General features: G+C 45.8%; 1 protein-coding gene across 1 annotated transcript in view; it reads right to left on the bottom strand.

Annotated features, from left to right (window-relative positions):
• The window catches only part of LOC144493944 (dynein axonemal heavy chain 8-like), a 1,661,706-nt gene that overhangs the window by 1,624,477 nt on the left and 14,718 nt on the right, over positions 1 to 22,511 (bottom strand). The window contains exon 3 of the mRNA XM_078213521.1: positions 17,394 to 17,478. Coding sequence (XP_078069647.1) covers positions 17,394 to 17,478 — 85 coding nt within the window. The remainder of the gene's footprint in view (positions 1 to 17,393; positions 17,479 to 22,511) is intronic.

Genomic DNA, 22,511 nt, shown 5'->3' with positions numbered 1-22,511 from the left:
TCAAAGGGGTCATGAAAAGTCCTTGGCAAACAGGATTAAAGAAAATCCTAAGGCATTTTATACATATGAAAAGAGCAAGAGGGTAGCCAGGGAAAGGGTTGGTCTACTCAAGGATTGTGGAGGGAATCTATGCATGGTACTTTTTAAAGGATGTGAGGCAACCCACCTCTACCTGTCTCTCCCAGGCAGCACATTCCAGATAATCACCACTCTTTGGGTAAAAAAGTTTTTCCTCACATCCCTCCTCAACATCACTTTGAATTGGTGTCCCCTCATGTCTGACCCTTTAACTAAGGGGTACAACTGCTCCCTGTCAAGCCTGTCCATGTCCCTCAATCTTATACACCTTGATCAGGTCATCCCTCAGTCTTCTCTGCTCCAACAAAAAACAATCCAAGCCTCTCCAACCTCTCTTCATAACTTGAATGTCCCATCCCAGGCAGCATCCTGGTGAATCTCCTCTGCAGCCCCTTCACTCCAAGCGCCAGGGACCCGGGTTCAATTCCCAGCTTGGGTCACTGTCTGCGTGGAGTCTGTACATTCTCCATGTGTCTATGTAAGTTCCCTCCGGGTGCTCTGGTTTCCTCCCACAGTCCGAAAGACATGCTGGTTAGGTGTATTGGCCATGCGAAATTCTCTTCAGTGTACCCGAACAGGCGCCATAGTGTGGCGGCTAGGAATTTTCACAGTAACTTCATTGCAATGCAATGAAACTTCATTGCACTTGTGACACGAATAAATAAACTTTAAAACTTTATCACATAGAAACCTAGAAAATTCCGACAGGACTAGACAAGGTAGATGCACCATTTAGGACAGAGATGAGGAAATATTTCTTCACCCAGAGAGTGGTCAGCCAGTGGAATTCACGACCACACCAAGTAGTTGAGGCCAAAACATTGAATATTTTCAAGAAGCAATTAGATATAGCACATGAGGTGGAGGGGGGGGTCAAAGGATATAGGCAGGGAAGGCCGGATCAGGCTATTGAACATAAGAACATAAGAAATAGGAGCAGGCGTAGGCCATCTAGTCCCTCAAGCCTGCCCCGCCATTCAATAAGATCATGGCTGATCTGATAGTGGTTTAGTTCCATTTACCCGCCCGCTCCCCATAACCCTTAATTCCCTTATTGATCAGAAATCTATCTACCTGTGACTTAAACATATTTAACGAGGTAGCCTCCACTGCTTCAATGAGCAAAGAATTCCAGAGATTCACTACCCTCTGAGAGAAGAAGTTCCTCCTCAACTCTGTCCTAAACTGACTCCCCCTTATTTTGAGGCTGTGTCCTCTCGTTCTTGTTTCCTTTCTAAGTGGAAAGAATCTCTCTGCCTCTACCCTGTCTAGCCCCTTCATTATCTTATATGTCTCTATAAGATCTCTCCTCAGCCTTCTAAACTCCAACGAGTACAGGCCCAATCTACTCAATCTCTCCTCATAAGCTAACCCCCTCATCTCTGGTATCAACCTGGTGAACTTTCTCTGTACTCCCTCCAAGGCCAATACATCCTTCCGCAAATAAGGGGACCAAAATTGCACACAGTACTCCAGTTGCGGGCTCACCAGTACCTTGTACAATTGCAGCAAGACCTCCCTGCTTTTATACTCCATCCCCTTTGCGATGAAGGCCAACATTCCATTTGCCTTCTTGGTCACCTGCTGCACCTGCAAACTGAGTTGGATGATCAGCCATAATCATAATGAATTGGTGAGAAGACTCGAAAGGCCAAATGGCATCCTCCAGCTTCTATTTTTTTATGTTTCTATGACTGAGCCTCCAGAAACTTGGTGGGACTATGAGTGATGAAGAGGATGTTCAGAGGCTTCAAGGTGACTTAGAGAAGTTGAGTGAGTGGGAATATATATGGCAGATACAAAATAATGTGGATAAATAAATGTTATGTTATCCACTTTGGCAGGAAAAAAGTAGCAGACTATTACTTAAATGGTCATAGATTAGGAAACATTGATGCACAAAGGGTGTTGTTGACACCAGTCACTGAAAGCATACAAGTGCAGCAAGCTGTTAAGAAGACAATGATATGTTGGCCTTCATTGCAAGAGGACTTAAGTAAAGAAACAAGGATGCCTTACTGCAGCTGTACAGAGACTTGGCGAGACCGCACACACTCAGGACGACAGAGCATTGATTCACCGCATCTTCTATTCCATTTGCTAAAAAGTGATGCAGCCGCTCCACATGTTCTGCCCAGTCCGCATATCTCTCATCAAACTCTGACTGCCCCAAACATAGCCATAGTACTGCTAGGTTGAAATTCATTGAATTCATGACGTAAACTAGCTGCTCACTGCATGCAACCACTTTTTGCTATGTTGAACATCGAAAATGTCCTGTTTTCTCTTCACTTGCCATTTTCTCCAGACGCCAGTGAAACAATTACATCGGAGAAACGGCTTACAAGAACACTGTCAGACCCCACTTGGAGTACTGTGCTCAGTTCTGGTCGCCTCATTACAGGAAGGATGTGGAAGCCATAGAAAGGGTGCAGAGGAGATTTACAAGGATGTTGCCTGGGTTGGGAGGCATGCCTTATGAGGATAGGTTGAGTGAGCTCGGCCTTTTCTCCTTGGAGCGACGAAGGATGAGGGGTGACCTGATAGAGGTGTATAAGATGTTGAGAGGTATTGATCGAGAGGACAGTCAGAGGCTTTTTCCTCGGGCTGAAACGGTTGCCACAAGAGGACACAGGTTTAAGGTGCTGGGGAGTAGGTACAGAGGAGATGTCAGGGGTAAGTTTTTCACTCAGAGGGTGGTGGGTGCGTGGAATGGGCTGCCAGCAACGTTGGTGGAGGCGGATTCGATCGGGTCTTTTAAGAGACTTTTAGATAAGTACATGGAACTTAGTAAGATAGAGGGTTATAGATAAGCCTAGTAATCGCTAAGGTAGGGACATGTTCAGCACAACTTTGTGGGCTGAAGGGCCTGTATTGTGCTGTAGTTTTTCTATGTTTCTAAGACTGTACTCAAAATAACACTCTTAGACAATATTCTATGTGGCTATTTCAGAGACATGGATAGAGCAGGGGCAGGAATGGATGCTGCAGGTCCCGGGGTTCAAATGTTTTAGTCGAAGTAGGGAAGGAGGTAGAAGAGGGGGAGGGGTAGCATTATTGGTCAGAGATTGTATCACAGTGTCAGAGAGGAGGTTTGATGAGGACTTATCTGTTGAGGTAGTATGGGCGGAGATTAGAAATAGGAGAGGAGAGGTCACCCTGTTGGGAGTCTTTTATAGACCTCCTAAAAGTTCTAGAGAGGTTGAGGAAAGGATTGCGGAGTCAATCCTGCTTAGGAGTGAAAGTAATAGGGCAATTGTTATGGGGGATTTTAACTTGACTAATATTGACTGGAATTGTTATAGCTCTAGCTCGTTAGAGGGGTCAGTTTTTGTTCAAAGCGTGCAGGAAGGTTTTTTGACTCAGTATGTAGACAGGCCAACTAGAGGTGAGGCTATATTGGATCTGGTGCTGGGAAATGAGCCAGACCAGGTGCTAGACTTGGAAGTTGGTGTGCATTTTGGTGATAGTGACCACAATTCGGTTACGTTCACCTTAGTGATGGAAAGGGATAGGCATGAACCTCGGGCCAGTGGTTTTAGCTGGGGGAAGGGTAATTATGAGGCTATTAGGAGAGAATTAGGAAACATAGGTTGGACTAGGAGATTACAGGGACTGGGAACGTCCGACATGTGGAGTTTTTTCAAGGAGCAGCTACTGCGAGTCTGTGATAGGTATGTCCCTGTCAGGCAAGGAGGAATTGGTAGGGCTAGGGAACCGTGGTGCACCAAAAAAGTTTCTTTGTTGGTTAAAAAGAAAAAGGAGGCTTATGTTCGGATGAGACGTGAGCACTCGGGTAGTGCACTAGAAAGCTTTAGATTGGCTAAGAGGGAGTTGAAGAGCGAGCTTAGAAGGGCTAAAAGGGGACATGAGATGACTTTGGCGGATAGGGTTAAAGAGAATCCTAAGGCGTTCTATAGGTATGTCAAGAACAGAAGGTTGGTTAGGGCAAGTTTAGGGCCAGTTATAGATGGCAGAGGGAAGTTATGTGTGGAACCGGAGGAGATTGGTGAAGCATTGAACCAATATTTCTCTTCGGTGTTCACGCAAGGGGACATGAATATAGCTGAGGAGGACACTGGGTTGCAAGGGAGTAGAATAGACAGTATTACAGTTGATAAGGAGGATGTGCAGGATATTCTGGAGGGTCTGAAAATAGATAAATCCCCTGGTCCGGATGGGATTTATCCAAGGATTCTCTGGGAGGCAAGAGAAGTGATTGCAGAGCCTCTGGCTCTGATCTTCAGGTCGTCGTTGGCCTCTGGTATAGTACCAGAAGATTGGAGGTTAGCGAATGTTGTCCCATTGTTTAAGAAGGGGAACAGAGACTTCCCCGGGAATTATAGACCGGTGAGTCTCACTTCTGTTGTCGGCAAGATGTTGGAAAAAATTATAAGGGATAGGATTTATAGTTATTTGGAGAGTAATGAATTGATAGGTGATAGTCAGCATGGTTTTGTGGCAGGTAGGTCGTGCCTTACTAACCTTATTGAGTTTTTTGAGAAAGTGACCAAGGAGGTGGATGGGGGCAAGGCAGTGGACGTGGTATATATGGATTTTAGTAAGGCGTTTGATAAGGTTCACCATGGTAGGCTTCTGCAGAAAATGCAGATGTATGGGATTGGGGGTGATCTAGGAAATTGGATCAGGAATTGGCTAGCGGATAGGAAACAGAGGGTGGTGGTTGATAGTAAATATTCATCATGGAGTGCGGTTACAAGTGGTGTACCTCAGGGATCTGTTTTGGGGCCACTGCTGTTTGTAATATTTATTAATGATCTGGATGAGGGTATAGTTGGGTGGATTAGCAAATTTGCTGATGACACCAAAGTCGGTGGTGTGGTAGACAGTGAGGAAGGGTGTCGTAGTTTGCAGGAAGACTTAGACAGGTTGCAAAGTTGGGCCGAGAGGTGGCGGATGGAGTTTAATGCGGAGAAGTGTGAGGTAATTCACTTTGGTAGGAATAACAGATGTGTTGAGTATAGGGCTAACGGGAGGACTTTGAATAGTGTGGAGGAGCAGAGGGATCTAGGTGTATGTGTGCATAGATCCCTGAAAGTTGGGAATCAAGTAGATAAGGTTGTTAAGAAGGCATATGGTGTCTTGGCGTTTATTGGTAGGGGGATTGAATTTAGGAGTCGTAGCGTTATGTTGCAACTGTACACAACTCTGGTGCGGCCGCACTTGGAGTACTGTGTGCAGTTCTGGTCCCCACATTACAGGAAGGATGTGGAGGCTTTGGAGAGGGTGCAGAGGAGGTTTACCAGGATGTTGCCTGGTATGGAGGGGAGATCCTATGAGGAGAGGCTGAGGGATTTGGGATTGTTTTCGCTGGAAAGGCGGCGGCTAAGAGGGGATCTTATTGAAACATATAAGATGATTAGAGGTTTAGATAGGGTGGATAGTGATAGCCTTTTTCCTCTGATGGAGAAATCCAGCACGAGGGGGCATGGCTTTAAATTGAGGGGGGGTAGTTATAGAACCGATGTCAGGGGTAGGTTCTTTACCCAGAGGGTGGTGAGGGATTGGAATGCCCTGCCAGCATCAGTAGTAAATGCGCCTAGTTTGGGGGCGTTTAAGAGATCCGTAGATAGGTTCATGGACGAAAAGAAATTGGTTTAGGTTGGAGGGTCACAGTTTTTTTTTAACTGGTCGGTGCAACATCGTGGGCCGAAGGGCCTGTTCTGCGCTGTAATGTTCTATGTTCTATGTTCAATGAAGCTAGACAGTCTGCTAGATTTCTGGGATTTGCAGCTATCTCAGGCTTCCCTAAAGTTCAGAATGCAATTGATTGCACATGTGGCTTTGAAAGCTCCGTGGCAGCACCCTTCTTAATCACATGCAGCCCCTTCAGCCCAACCAATCCATGCTGACCATGGTGCCCTCCCAGCTAGTCCCAATTGCCCGTGTTTGGCCCATAGCCCTTTCCAGTCCATGTACTTATCCAAATGCTTTTTAAATGTTGCTATTGTACCTGCCTCAACCACTTTCTTTGGCAGCTCATTCCATATACGCACCACCCTCTGCGGTCCCTTTTAAATCTTTCCCTTCTCACCTTAAACCCATGCCCTCTAGTTTTCAATTCCCCGGTCTCAAAACCGTAAAATCCCGCCCGAGGTCAACAGATCTTTTGATCGTCCGACCCTTGCCCGCTCCAATTACTGTGGCAGGCGCAACGGTAAATTTCCGGCCTAGGTATGTTCATCTTATTTATGCCTTTCATGACTTGAGGGCATATATAGACACAACCCCAATTGAGCTTGTGTCTATATATGCCCTGTTTGTGAAACAAATCCTGCACTCACCTGATGAAGGAGCGGCGCTCCGAAAGCTCGTGCTACCAAATAAATCTGTTGGACTTTAACCTGTTGTTATGAAACTACTTACTGTGCCTACCCCAGTCGAACGCCGGCAACTCCACTTCATGACTTTATGCACTTCAATAAGGTCACCACTCATTCTCCTACGTTCCAAGCAATGAAGTCATGTTCATTAACAGGAAAGGATACCACTCCCTGAAGGTTCAGCTGGTATGCAATCATCAGACGCACATCATGTAAATTTGTGCCAGGTACCCTGGAGTTCAGTGACTCATACATTATAAACACCTCGCATTTTTGAAGGACCCAGCACTTACAGGACTGGTTGCTTTGGGATAAGGTTATATTCATAGGCACCTATGTTGGATCTGAGCTGATACCATGGGAGGAATCACCTTGCCTTCTGCGAAGGGGCATGGCGGCACAGTGGTTAGCACTGCTGCCTCACAGCACCAGGGACCTGAGTTCAATTCCGGCCTCAGGTCACTGCCTGTGTGGAGTTTGCACATTCTCCCCATGTCTGCGTGGGTTTCCTCTGGGTGCTCCGGTTTCCTCCCACAGTCCAAACATATGCAGGTTAGGTTGATTGGCCATGCTAAATTGACACTAATGTTAGGGGATTAGCGGAGTAAATATGTGGGTTACAGGGATAGGGCTGGCTGGGATTATGGTGGGTGCAGGCTCGATGGGTCGAATGGCCTCCTTCTGCACCATAGGGATTCTACGACTCTATTCTAACAAAGGTTTGTGATCCATCACCACGGTGAAATGCCAACCACAGACGTATCAGTTGAACTTTATCACTGCGAATACCATGGACAATCCTTCCTTCTTGATCTGGCATAATTCCTTTCTGCATCCACCAGGATTCGTGAAGCACACACAATTGGACGTTCTGTCCCATCGTCTCAACAATGAGACACTACTGCTCCTACCCATAGGCAGAGGCATTACAGGTTACAACTGTAATGGGTTAATATATTTGTCAACAGCAATTGCTGTTTGACACTTGTAAAGGCTTTCTCTGGTGGCATTTGCCACGACCATTTCTGATTTTTCTTTTTGCCAGATTCAGTATGAGTTTCCCATAGTAATTTATGAGACCTAGGAAAGACTTCAACTCCATTGTGTTCCTTGGAGTCAGAGCCTCTTTTATGGCCTTCACCTCCTCTTCGACAGAGTGCACTCCATCCCAAATGCAAAATATTGCGGATGCTGAAATCTGAAACAAAAACAGAAAATGCTGGAAAATCTCAGCAGGTCTGACAGCATCTGCAGGGAGAAAATAGAGCTGACATTTCGAGTCTAAATAACCCTTCGTCATTTAGGGTCATTTAGACTCAAAACATTGGTTCTATTCTCTCTCCACAGATGCTGTCAGACCTGCTGAGATTTTCCAGCATTTTCTGCAGTCCATCCTTGCTAACTCTGTACCCAAGGTACATAATTTACCTGGACACACATTTAGCCTGACACTATCCTCAGAGAAATGCCGTAAGTCCTCCTCCAAAGTCTCCAAATGTTCCTTTATAGTAGTTCCTGAGATTAAAACATCATCCAGAAAGACTGCAACTCCATCACCTTTTGAAAAATGGCACAAGCCAAATACACCACAAAAGGCCAGTGAATGTGCTCATGCAGTCCTTTGTGAGTATTTATAGTGATGTACTTCCTGGATGACACCTCAATCTCCATCTGGAAGTAGAAGTGCCTCATAATTTGGAAAATATGTGACCCCCCCCGCCCCCCCCGGTCAGTTTTGCATACAAGTCTTCTATGCATAGCACAGGGTATCTGTCTAAGCAGGAAGCTCTGTTGACCGTCAATTTATAACCCCCACAGACTGACCAAGGTGTCTGGTTTTCAAACTGGGAGTACAGACATGGCCAATTCAGCAAATTGTACTGGGCATATAATGTCAAATTCCTCCAGATGTTCCAATTCAGCCTCTACATTGGCATGCAGGGCATAGGGGACTGGTTGTATGTAGAAATATTTAGGTTGGGCCTCTGGGTCTACATAGATCTTGGCCCTGGCAACTTTATCTTTCCAAGGCCTTCTTGGCATATTTCGGGATACTTCCCAATGACTTTGTATACCTTGCGAGTACCCATTTTAAAGGTTTGTTGCCAACCCAGACGGATTTCCTACAGCCAATCCCTTCCCAAAAGGCTGGGCTCTTGCACCACTACTGAGGGAATTGGACTGTCTGTTGCCCATGTGTACCTGGGGTTACAGTGGTCCCAATAATGCATAAGGACTCCCCAGTACATGTGGATATTCTAGCCTTGGTATCTCACAAGCTTAAAGGCAAGATGCTCAGAGTTTCTGAAAGGTGTGCACCCCAATGATGGATACTGCAGCACCTGTATCTACCTCCATGTCTCGGGGGTGGCAATTTACCTGGAGTTGAATCTTGATTGGTGCCATTTTGGGTGCAGTGATGCAATTTAGAGGCATCAATTACTCATCCTCGGGCTAATATATTTGCAAAGCCCTGTCTCAATGTGGCGTTGTCCTTTAGCCTAGGTGATAAGCATTTTGTTTACCAGGATGTTGCCTGGTATTGAGGGTCTTAGCTATGAGGAGAGATTGGGTAGACTGGGGTTGTTCTCCTTGGAAAGACGGAGAATGAGGGGAGATCTAATAGAGGTGTACAAGATTATGAAGGGTATAGATAGGGTGAACAGTGGGAAGCTTTTTCCCAGGTCGGAGGTGACGATCACGAGGGGTCACGGGCTCAAGCTGAGAGGGGCGAAGTATAACTCAGACATCAGAGGGACGTTTTTTACACAGAGGGTGGTGGGGGCCTGGAATGCGCTGCCAAGTAGGGTGGTGGAGGCAGGCATGCTGACATCGTTTAAGACTTACCTGGAAAGTCACATGAGCAGCCTGGGAATGGAGGGATACAAACGATTGGTCTAGTTGGACCAAGGAGCGGCACAGGCTTGGAGGGCCGAAGGGCCTGTTTCCTGTGCTGTACTGTTCTTTGTTCTTTGTCTTGTTTCAATAGCCTTGTCTAAGGCATCTGCATTTGACTGGAAGTACAGCTCGCTCCTCATTACATTGTGGAGAAATCTCCTGTCCAATTCTGGAATTTCGCGACCTCTTCATCCAATCACCCTTCCTTGGCAACAAATGGGAGACGTGAGTTATCTGCTGGGGATTTGTTTCTGCGGTTTGGGGTCGCCCAAGGCTGAGTACAGTGTTGTCTATGGATCCTTGAAGCTCCTGGGTCCCTTTATCAACATTTTCACAAGAAATGGCCAGTTCTATGGATTTCTTAATGTCTAATTTTGACTCAATCAGTAGCTTCCTTTGGTCGCTATGTTATTTATTATTTATTCCATATATCAGCAGCTCCTTAATATTTCCGGAAATGCTGGCCCATACTCAGTGTTCTGTTAATTTCCGTAGTCTCATCAAGAATTCAGTAACTGGGTTCCCGGAAAGTCTATTTGCTGCGTTAAACCTGTAATATAACAGATGGTTTGGGGTCATAGCGTTTGGCTACCAAATCTATCAGTTCCTTAAAATGATTTTGAATCCATGGCTGCCAGACAGCTGAAACTCTTTATGATGCTGTAGATGGGGCCCCACAAGTAGTCAAGAGGATGACATTTTGCCGATCGTCCCATTCTAACCTGTTTCCAGGGAAGAAGTGTCTCATTCGTTTGGCGGACTGGGGCCTATCCTCCATAGCTGCATCAGATGGTTCCAATTCCTGAGTAGCGGCATTTTCAATATCTCCCCGTTACTGTCTTACCGGGTTCGCTGAAAGGCAAGGTTATCAAAAATATTCCTTCTTCCTCATCACCAATCTTTTAACTCAGGAAGCCCGACTGGAAAGGAATGGTATTTGTTAAACACAAAATTAAGCCACTGCTCCATGGGATGCATAGATAGGTCCCAGCTGAGACAATAATTCTGCCCCACCCAGTGTCTGCTTTATAAAGGGCTGATGAGTTCCACCTGGCAGGCTATCTACTGTTACGGGAACTCATATTCATTGAACCCCACAGGGAGATCAATTAATGATTCTCCATAGAACGCATGGGGGTTATCACAGTGTATTAAACATCTGGGGGAATGTTATGAGAAATCCATAGAAATTATATTGGGCGGCATCTGCCACTTGGATTCAGAATAGGAACATAGAAAAACTACAGCACAAAACAGGCCCTTCGGCCCCACAAGTTGTGCCGAACATGTCTCTACCTTCTAGGCCTACCTATAACCCTCCATCCTATTATGTCCCATGTACTCATCCATGAGTCTCTTAAAAGACCCTATTGAGTTTGCCTCCACCACCACAGACGGCAGCCGATTCCACTCGCCCACCACCTCTGTGTGAAAAACTTCCCCCTCACATCTCCCCTGTACCTACCCCCCAGCACCTTAAACCTGTGTCTTCTCGTAGCAGCCATTTCCACCCTGGGAAAAAGCCTCTGAGAGTCCACCCGATCTATGCCTCTCAACATCTTATATACCTCTATTAGCTCTCCCCTCATCCTACGTCTCTCCAAAGAGAAAAGACCGAGCTCCCTCAGCCTATCCTCATAAGGCATGCCACTCAATCCAGGCAACATCCTTGTGAATCTCCTCTGCACCCTTTCAATCTTTTCCACATCCTTCCTGTAATGAGTACTCCAAGTGGGGTCTGACGAATGTCTTATGTAGCTGCATCATTATCCCCGGACTCCTAAACTCAATCCACCGATTGATAAAGGCCAGCACACCATACGCCTTCTTAACCACCTCCTCCACCTGCGAGGCCGATTTTAGAGTCCTATGGACCCGGACCCAAGGTCCTTCTGACCCTCTACAGTACTAAGAGTCTTTCCCTTTATATTGTACTCCTTCATCCCATTTGACCTGCCAGAATGGACCACTACGCATTTATCTGGGTTGAAGTCCCTCTGCCACTTCTCCGCCCAGTCTTGCATCCTATCTATGTCCCTCTGTAACTTCTGACATCCCTCCAGACTATCCACAACCCCACCAACCTTTGTGTCGTCGGCAAACTTACCAACCCATCCCTCCGCTTCCTCATCCAGGTCATTTATGAAAATGACAAACAGCAAGGGTCCCAGAACAGATCCCTGGGACACACCACTGGTGACCGACCTCCATTTAGAAAAAGACCCATCTATACCCTGCCTCCTTTGGGCAAGGCAGTTCTGGATCAACAGGGCAGCAGCCCCTTGGATCCCATGCCCTCTCACTTATTCTAGAAGCCTTGCATGGGGGACCTTATCGAACGCCTTGCTAAAAACCATATAAACCACATCTACCGCTTTCCCTTCGTCAATGTGTTTAGTCACATTTTCGAAGAACTCCACCAGACTCGTAAGGCACGATCTGCCTTTGACAAAGCCATGATGAGTATTCTTGAGCATACTAAACCTCGCTAAATGCTCATAAATCTTGTCCCTCAGGATCTTCTCCATCAGCTTACCAACCACTGAGGTTAGACTCACCGGTCGGTAATTTCCTGGGCTATCCCTATTCTCCTCCTTGAAAATAGGAACCACATCCGCAACCCTCCAATCCTCCGGCACCTCTCCCGTCTCCATCGACGACTCAAAGATCATCACCAGAGGCTCTGCAATCTCTTCCCTCGCCTCCCACAGTAACCTGGGGTACATCCCAGGTTTTTAGAAGTTGTAGTGTGTAGTGTAGTGTGTAATGTAGTGTGTCTGACCACAGTTGACCCATTGGTTTATGTGGACTGGGTACCTACTGAGAAAATTATAGTTTAATAAGATATATTTTTAACTTGCATTATCCTTAAAGATCTGTGTACATCTGTGAAAACATAGGTGGGGTAAAGGAATATTGTATCATAATTAATCTGTTCATGTTTAATAACGGGGGCCATTTTAAGCCCGCAATCTTCATCTGTGTGGATGGTGGCAGGTGCTCAAAATCCAGAGTGCACAATGCGCACTAGCAAGTTTCCAAGTTTCAATTTTCCCAGCCTCTCACTGTGGAGGGGCAAACGGACTGCAGAATGCTCAATTTAGTGTGAGCATGTTATTATTGAGCACTCTCTCCAGGACTTCTATGACGTTAGTGTACCTTTAAGAAAGTTTTTTTTAAAAATCATGTTATCTGCAGTTCTCACAGCTTCAGTGGTTTTCATTGTGGCACTAGGCTGTTTGTAGAAGTCCTTTTATTGCTCCTTAAATAGGGTTTGTTTTTTTTACTCTGGCATGTTCTATGACTGTGCATTGTTAGGAGGAAGGTCATGTGTTCTGGACAGTTTTTTTTCCTTCCTAGTGATTTTAAGGTTTCATTTTCTGTTTGGCTGGCAGAGTTTTCGTTTTCGCTGGAAATAAGTGTCTCTCTCTCCCCCCGATTTTGGAAATCCTGCTGGTTAGCTTAAAGCAAGGCTTATTGCCTTCCTGGAGCAAAGAACCTGCTGTTGGTGACTCGACCAGAGTCTCTCCCTGGTGTTCTGGGAAGCTGTTTTGGTTCCAAGTTTGTCTGTGTGTGCCTCAAGAGAACTGCAGCATTCATTCAAAGGACTCAGTTCCAGTATCATATGAGCATTAGTCTTTGCTGTGTTAAACCTATGGAAAGAGGTGTTAATGGGATTGGTTTGATTGGAACATCTGAGATATATTTGTTAAGGGCTATGCATTATCTAGTTGTTTTGTTTTGTCTGTAATTGATAAAAGTTATTGCTAATATTTTTATGATACATGTTAACTATATTCTTATATTAACTTTGTTTGCTAAAAACTCCATAGTGGGCCATTTGAATCATACCTGAAGTGAAACCAGATACTCAGTGGATGCTGGCATGATGACAGGCCGGTGCCATTTACAACAGGTCTACAATTCAGTCAGTAGGCAAACTTCTGGGTCACTTGCTGGTCAGCTCCTCACACCTGAAGATCCACAGCAGGCAGAGGAAGAAATGTCCCAGGAAACCAGCACTCGAAGGGATGCAGAGGCCAGGACTCTGCTGGGTCGCTGGCCGATGATGTGCCCCTGGGTCCAGTCATCGCAGAGCTGATGGAACTACAAAGGCAGAGTCACGAGCATCCCTCTTCAGTCTGCAAGGTGGACTGGAAGAGTCCCATCGCCTTTTGTCTGAGAAGATAATGCTGTCACTTCAGCGAAATGAGGCCATTACTGCAAAGGTAGTGTCCATGGTGAAGACCTAGATGCAGGATGTGCACTCCAGGACAAGGGATGTCTGCACTATGGTTCATTTCATGACCTCCTAGTCTGAGGGCATGAGCTCCATGGTGCAGGGCATCAATTGCATGGTGCAGACACTAGTGGGAATCTATGAATGCCAGCGCCAGAGGACAGTGAGGCTTCTAGACCTCACTCCAGCTTCCCCTCTACCCATGGAGAAGCACTGGGACCATCAGGCACCCAAAGGAGTGAGGATAGACAGGGGCACAGCCCAGGGCCTTCCACCCAGCTGACCCTGGGAGTGTCCAGCCCATCTGACTTTGCCCTCCCTCTGAGTGATACACCTTCAGCCCCACATACCGTAACACACCACAATAATGCAGGAGACCCACTTGGGGCTATGTTGTAGGACATCCCCCCGACCGGTCCAGGCACTGGAACCACATCTTCAGCAGTCCAATAGCCTGCTCTACCAGCACGCATGTGGAAGCGTGAGTCTCATCGTATCGTGTTTCAGCTGATGTCCGTGGCCTCCACACTGGCGTCATCAGTGTACCCCTTGTCCCCGAGGAGTCATCCCTCCAGTCACTGCTCTCCGTCAAAGATGGCTGGTATTTGCAAGTGGCCCAAAGTATAACTGTCACGGTGCTCCTGAGGAAATGGGTACATACTGCATGAATACCACGGCCTGCTGCAATGGTGACCCAAGAGCCATGTGAGTACAGTCAATGACACCTTGCATCTCAGGAGTCTCTGTTATGAGGGCAAAACCCATGGCTCTTGCGCCCTCGCTCAATTGATCCAAAGTTTATAAACATCTCTGCCTTTGCATATAGGGCATCTGTGATCTCCCTGATACATTTATGAGTGGGAGACTGGGAGAATCTACAGATGTCCCCTGTGCTGCACTGGAAGGAACTGCTGGCAAAAACGTTTAGTACGGCTGTGACTTTAAGGGCCACAAGCATTGGGTGTCTTCCAGTTCCATGGGGTGCCAACTCATACAGTATGTCCACTGTCCCTCGAGACAGACACAGCCTTCTCCAGTACTGAGGCTCGGACATCTGAAGGTATGAGTACCTTCGCCAGAAGATTCTAGGCCAGTACTATCTCTGAGGTTGATCCTGTGCTCCTGCTCCCTGGACAGCTGATAGCCTCTGGTCCTGGCCACATGCAGCAGCACATCATTGTTTCTGCTGGTCCACTTACCTGATGAAGGAGCAGTGCTCCAAAAGCTCGTGATTGCAAATAAGCCTGTTGGACTTTAACCTGGTGTTGTGAGACTTCTTACTCTTGAATCATGCTCTGAAAGAGTGAGAACATCACAATGAACTATGACAAGTCCTACCACAGCCCCGACGCTCATCCCTCTATGCCACTGTGACTTCCACCCAAGTGCTTCCCATTCGCTGAGTGAATATCTGCTCTCTCTCCCAACATCCCTTCTGACACAACAACCATTTCCCCACATAATTTCACTGTACACCACCAGAGTGAATAGCGTTGAGCGTCCTTTTCCTCATGGCATCTGACCCATACATTTCACCCACACTCCTGGTCCCAAGCTGTACTTATCTGTGTCTCCCGTGTTCTCCCTGGTGCCCTTGAGTATTGGACAGGCTGAAGGTCAATGGCTGCCTGAGCAGTCAGCTCCGATAACCGCTCAGAGGTGATGGCACCAGGTTCATTCTTACGGAGAACTGTAGTAAATGGCGCTGGTCATGCCAGGACATGCTGAATATTCGGTGTGGGCTCAATATCCAGAGTAAGTGCTCGCTAATGATATGCAAATGCCTTAAACTGAGGTTCTGGACGTTCCATTGTATGTTCCGTATCATTCCACCAAAAGGCTTGGTCCAGGTCCAAAATCGAAAAACAATTTCCCCGATAAGAATCACGTTTTTCAAAACTCTGGATTGAGTGCATGCTGCCATTCCCGCGTATGGAAAGTCTAGGCTCAAGATTCCGCCCACAGTATTTGACAACATTGACTCCCCAATGACACTACTCTACAGGTAGGTCATTTTGTTTGTCTGTATAGTCTAGGGTACCTTTGATTCTGTGCTGGCACCTGCTCATGGTTCCCTTTGCTGCCTTCTGCCACTTACCCTTCATGCTGCTGCCCCTATAGATGGCGATGAAGTGCTACTATGTGGATTCACGTTCCATCCTCCATCAGATTTGTCTCCTTATCATATAAACTTCCTCATGAATTAATGATATCCATGACACTTGAACACTAACATGGTCACCCTACCACTAGTTGCTACCATTCAGCCCACCTGACTTTCCTCTCAAGTCCATCTCAAGTGAGCTCCCTAGAAGGAATACACGACATCAAAGGAGTTCAACCACATATTAATGGCTTCTGTATTACTTCTTTTCTATGAAGAAAAATGTCTCTCTCCATGGCTGCAGACAAAACTGCCAACCAATTGTTGCTCTTTAAAGTTGAAGTTCTAAGGCCCCTTGTACCTTGCTGAAGGTTAATTGCTGAAGGGCTAGTAAAATTGTGGTCTATTGTCTTGTAAATGATCTTAAATGGTTGTCAACTGTTCATTTGAAAAATACAGGCAGCATTCCCATGGAGTTCCTGTCTGCCCCTTGTGAAATGCTACCCCAACGTGATGACTTCAGAGGACTGACCTAAAGCAATTTTACACCCTAAAAACATTGTAGTCCATTTTGGAGGCATAACATCCTGGTCAAAAGCCTTTATTTCGAGATATACATAGCGAACTGAACCCAACAACCACAATCTCAGTGGGCTCCTTTTTTGCAAGAACACATTCCTGATAATTCCCACTAGCTGATTACGATTAAACAGTCAATTAATACAGACGGAATCTTACAAGAATTTGGCAGGGTGTCAGTTCTGGTGAGATAACTGATGTGGAACACTTCAGCTCCCTTGGTCAGTTTTCCCTCTGGATCTTGTCACTTTATCTGCCAAAATAAAGTGGATGTGGTTTGCACATCACTGTGGCGGGGTTGGAACTTTTAGAGCCAGGAATTAATCATCGTTGGCATCGGCCCCCATCCCCGAGACTCCCACCATGATCACTGGCATTCCCCCCAGTACCCCCATCATTGCAGGTATCCCCCCTTCCAGCAACCCATCATCACCGGCATTGCCTTTCCTTTCCCCCAACGATCATCACTGGTATCACTATTGCTTGCAGTGTCTGCTCTCCCCAGCACCACAAATAGATGAGTCCCTGCACATAAGGCTCCCTCAAAGGCCAGCTCCCGGTACATAGTGACTTTGCACCCCCATGGGGATCTCCACGACAGGTTCATCCCTGGGTGAGCCTGTTGTAAACCTCGCCGATGGGACACCATATCGGTGAAATACAAAAATTGAATGAGGGGAAAATCTGGCGAGGAGGGTCTTTAATTCGATTACAATTTAGTTAAATAAATGTAAATCGGGTTCTCACCAATGACAGGCATGAAGCTGATTTTGTCGCCAGCAAGGAGTGACAGAAATCGGAGATTGCGATCTTGCCAGCAAGATTGGCAATTTCCAGATTTCGCCAGATCTTGAGCCCCCACAAGCAATCTTGCTCAAGCTCCCACCCATAGAATTTACACTGTGCATTTCCCCAATTGTTTGCTTTCATTGTGGTGCATTTGATGGCCATGGCTTTACGGGAGTGAATTGCCACTGGAAAGTCATTCATTAAAATCCCATCATGTGCAAAACAGAATTGAATAAAATTTGATCATTTTATTATAAATAGTACAGCTAATTGGAGGTTATATTTAAGATTGTGTGCATATTAAAGAGAATATACATCCAGATTAATCATGTTTTATTAACAACATATTAATAACATTTACCTACTCCAGGTGGTTCAGCTTCTTGGTAAAAGAACACAATTGATTTCGTACCTCCTTTTGCGAAGAAATCATCAAAAGGTTGGAACTGTCAAGAACAAAATATTAATGATGAAAACCTTTCCAACCTCAACTGTGTGTCATATACATAAGAACATGTATACATATATACATAAGGGGCGGCACGGTAGCACAGGGGTTAGCACTGCTGCTTCACAGCTCCAGGGACCTGGGTTCGATTCCTGGCTTGGGTCACTGTCTGTGTGGAGTTTGCACATTCTCCTCGTGTCTGCGTGGGTTTCCTCCGGGTGCTCCGGTTTCCTCCCACAGTCCAAAGATGTGCGGGTTAGGTTGATTGGCCATGCTAAAATTGCCCCTTAGTGTCCTGGGATGCGTAAATTAGAGGGATTAGTGGGTAAAATATGTAGGGATATGGGGGTAGGGCCTGTGGTCGGTGCAGACTCGATGGGCCGAATGGCCTCTTTCTGTACTGTAGGGTTTCTATGATTTCTATGATAAGAACTCGGAACAGGAGTAGGCAATTCAGCCCCTCAAGCCTGCTCCACCACTCAATATGATCATAAGAACATAAGAACATAAGAAATAGGAGCAGGAGTAGGCCATCTAGCCCCTCGAGCCTGCCCCGCCATTCAATAAGATCATGGCTGATCTGACGTGGATCAGTACCACTTACCCGCCTGATCCCCATAACCCTTAATTCCCTTACCGATCAGGAATCCATCCATCCGCGCTTTAAACATATTCAGCGAGGTAGCCTCCACCACCTCAGTGGGCAGAGAATTCCAGAGATTCACCACCCTCTGGGAGAAGAAGTTCCTCCTCAACTCTGTCTTAAACCGACCCCCCTTTATTTTGAGGCTGTGTCCTCTAGTTTTAACTTCCTTACTAAGTGGAAAGAATCTCTCCGCCTCCACCCTATCCAGCCCCCGCATTATCTTATAAGTCTCCATAAGATCCCCCCTCATCCTTCTAAACTCCAACGAGTACAAACCCAATCTCCTCAGCCTCTCCTCATAATCCAAACCCCTCATCTCCGGTATCAACCTGGTGAACCTTCTCTGCACTCCCTCCAATGCGAATATATCCTTCCTCATATAAGGGGACCAATACGGCACACAGTATTCCAGCTGCGGCCTCACCAATGCCCTGTACAGGTGCATCAAGACATCCCTGCTTTTATATTCTATCCCCCTCGCAATATAGGCCAACATCCCATTTGCCTTCTTGATCACCTGTTGTACCTGCAGACTGGGCTTTTGCGTCTCATGCACAAGGACCCCCAGGTCCCTTTGCACGGTAGCATGTTTTAATTTGTTTCCATTGAGATAGTAATCCCATTTGTTATTATTTCCTCCAAAGTGTATAACCTCGCATTTCTCAACGTTATACTCCATTTGCCATATCCTCGCCCACTCACTCAGCCTGTCCAAATCTCTCTGCAGATCTTCTCCGTCCTCCACACGATTCACTTTTCCACTTATCTTTGTGTCGTCTGCAAACTTCGTTACCCTACACTCCGTCCCCTCCTCCAGATCATCTATATAAATGGTAAACAGTTGCGGCCCGAGTACCGATCCCTGCGGCACGCCACTAGTTACCTTCCTCCAAACGGAAAAACACCCATTTATTCCGACTCTTTGCTTCCTGTCGGATAGCCAGTCCCCAATCCACTTTAACACACTACCCCCAACTCCGTGTGCCCTAATCTTCTTCAGCAGCCTTTTATGGGGCACCTTATCAAACGCCTTTTGGAAATCCAAAAACACCGCATCCACCGGTTCTCCTCCATCAACCGCCCTCGTCACATCTTCATAAAAATCCAACATGTTCGTCAAGCACGACTTTCCCCTCATGAATCCATGCTGCGTCTGATTGATCGAACCATTTCTATCCAGATGCCCTGCTATCTCCTCTTTAATAATGGATTCCAGCATTTTCCCTACTACAGACGTTAAGCTGACCGGCCTATAGTTACCCGCCTTTTGTCTCCTTCCTTTTTTAAACAGCGGCGTAACATTAGCCGTTTTCCAATCAACCGGCACTACCCCAGAATGCAACGAGTTTTGATAAATAATCACTAACGCATCCACTATTACCTCTGACATTTCTTTCAATACCCTGGGATGCATTCCATCCGGACCCGGGGACTTGTCCACCTTCAGTCCCATTAGTCTACCCAGCACTGCCTCTCTGGTAACATTAATCGTATTAAGTATTTCTCCTGCTGCCAACCCTCTATCGTTAATATTTGGCAAACTATTTGTGTCCTCCACCGTGAAGACCGACACAAAAAACTTATTTAAAGACTCAGCCATATCCTCATTTCCCACTATTAACTCCCCCCTCTCGTCCTCCAAGGGTCCAACATTCACTCTAGCCACTCTATTCCTTTTTATATATTTATAAAAACTTTTACTATCATTTTTTATATTAATTGCTAGCCTAGCTTCATAGTCTATCCTTCCTTTCTTTATCGCTTTCTTAGTCTCTCTTTGTTGTTTCTTAAATTTTTCCCAATCACTTGTTTCTCCACTATTTTTGGCCACTCTGTACGCAGCTGTTTTTATTTTAATACTCTCCTTTATTTCCTTCGTTATCCACGGCTGGTTCTCCCTTTTCTTACAATCCTTGTTTTTTGCTGGAATATATTTTTGCTGAGAACTGAAAAGGATCTCCTTAAAAATCCTCCACTGTTCCTCAGCTATCCTACCTGCCAGCCTGCTTTCCCAGTCTACCTTAGCCAATTCATCCCTCATCCTATCATATTTCCCTCTGTTCAAACAGAGGACACTGGTTTGGGACCAAACTTTCTCCTCTTCCATCTGAATCAGAAATTCGACCATATTGTGGTCACTAGACCCAAGAGGGTCCTTCACAATAAGATCCTTAATTCTACCTACCTCGTTACACAATACCAGATCCAAAATAGCTCGTTCCCTCGTCGGTTCCGTAACATGCTGTTCAAGGAAACTATCCCGACAGCATTCTAAGAACTCTTCCTCCATTCCACCCTTACCGACTTAAGTCTGCCAGTCAATGTGCATGTTGAAGTCCCCCATGATTATTGCCGTTCCGTTTTTACACGCATCCCTTATCTGCTTGTTTACAGCCCTCCCTACCTCAACATTATTATTCGGGGGCCTATATACCACACCTACTAGTGTCTTTCTCCCTCTACTATTCCTCATCTCTACCCATAATGATTCCACGTTTTGTTCCTCAGAGCCTATGTCATCCCTCAGTACTACCCTGATATTATCTCTTATTAATAGCGCGACCCCACCACCTTTTCCTTCCTGTCTATTCTCCCTAAACGCCTGATACCCCTGGATATTCATCTCCCAGTCCTGGTCACCTTTCAGCCACGTTTCTGTAATGGCCGCCAGATCGTACCCACTTGTGCTGATTTGCACCATCAACTCATTTACCTTGTTCCGAATGCTTCGTGCATTCAGGCAAAGTGTCCTGATTCCAGCTTTTATCTGGACCCGCTTTGATGAGTCGCGAACACCCTCTCCCTCTACTCCCTTATCTAAATTACCGCCTTCATTCACTTGCACCCTCTCCTCTACCATTAATTTTGTAATTCCCCTTACCCCTGCATCCTCCCCCCCATCAATTAGTTCCTTGATCCTAGTCAACTCTTCTAGCTCCCCTCCCCCCAACCTATCTAGTTTAAATTCTCCCCAGTAGCCTTAGCCAACCTACCGGCTAATGTTAATTTATATCAGGTTTAATTGTGGATTTATGGGAACTCAATGACCAGTTAAATGTGGAAATTGTAACTATAGTTTAGATTTTGTTTTTATTTTTTACAAGTTGTGCTTGTACTGCTCTGTCTCTTTAGAAAGCTATAGCTGCAAGAGAATGCTGAGACATAACTGCTTGAAATTTAAGAGCTATGAGAATCTGTGTTTTGTTTGTTTTAAGTGGATGTGCATAACTTGTTTCAGCATTGTTTTGGGCTACATTTATTAAGGTTTATCTTTCTGGGGAATTAACCTGATCTTGAGTCTTCAATGACTGGCATTTTTGGAAGAGAGTGCATAGCGGAAAAGGAAAGGATAGGATGCAGAATAGTGTTGCAGTTAAAGCTAGGGTGCAGAGAAAGGTCAACTTAATATATGATATTAATATTCAAAGGTCTGATGGTAGCAGGGGAGAAACTGCTCTTGAGCTGGTTGGTATGTGTTTTCAGATTTTTGTATCATTTTCCCGACGGAAGAAGGTAGAAGAGAGTATCCCTGGATGCGCAGGGTCCTTGATTATGCTGGCTGCTTTTCCGAGGCAGCGAGAAGTGCAAACGGAATCAATGGATGGGAGGCTGGTTTGCATGATGGACTGGACTACGTTCACAGCCCTCTGTAGTTTCCTGCGGTCTTGGTCAGAGCAGGAGCCATACCAAGCTGTGAAATATCCAGAAAGGATACTTTCTATGGTGCATCTGTAAACATTGGTGAGAGTCATAGTGGACATGCCGAATTTCCATAGTCGCCTGAGAAGGTAGAGGGGTTGGTGAGCTTTCTTAACAATAGCGTCGGCATGGAGCGACCAGGACAGATTGATGGTGTTCTGAACACCTAGAAACTTGAAACTCTCGCCCATCTCCGCTTAATTGCCATTGATATAGACTGGGGCATGTTCTCCAGTGTTTCCTGAAGTCAATGACTATCTTCTTCGTTTTACTAACATTGAGGGAAAGATTATTATCCTCAGGCCATTTCACCAGATTCTCTATCTCTTTCCTGTACTTTGTCTCATCATTGTTTGAGGTCATACTTAGTATTGTAAGGGGAAAAATACAAGGGAGCACACTTTAAAATGGCAATACAAGAAAGCACACTTTAAAATGGCTGCCTGGCACATAAAGGGTTAACTGGGAAAGAAGCCAAAAAAGCAGACACAGGCTCCTGCTGTTCAGAAATCACTTTAAGTCAAAACCTAACAGACAAGCCATTTCCAAATCACAGACAGTGACTCATAGCAAACAAACACCTCAGGAAGCCAAGCCAAGGGTCAAGACAGCTTTTAAGATAAGGAAAACCCGAAACAAAGAGCTTAGATTAACGTTAGGGAAACGCGGGAAAATATGAATGCGAG

The sequence above is a fragment of the Mustelus asterias genome, chromosome 5 (genome assembly GCF_964213995.1).
Source record: "Mustelus asterias chromosome 5, sMusAst1.hap1.1, whole genome shotgun sequence".
Taxonomy (NCBI): Eukaryota; Metazoa; Chordata; class Chondrichthyes; order Carcharhiniformes; family Triakidae; genus Mustelus; species Mustelus asterias.
This window is presented reverse-complemented; position numbering and strand designations above follow the sequence as displayed.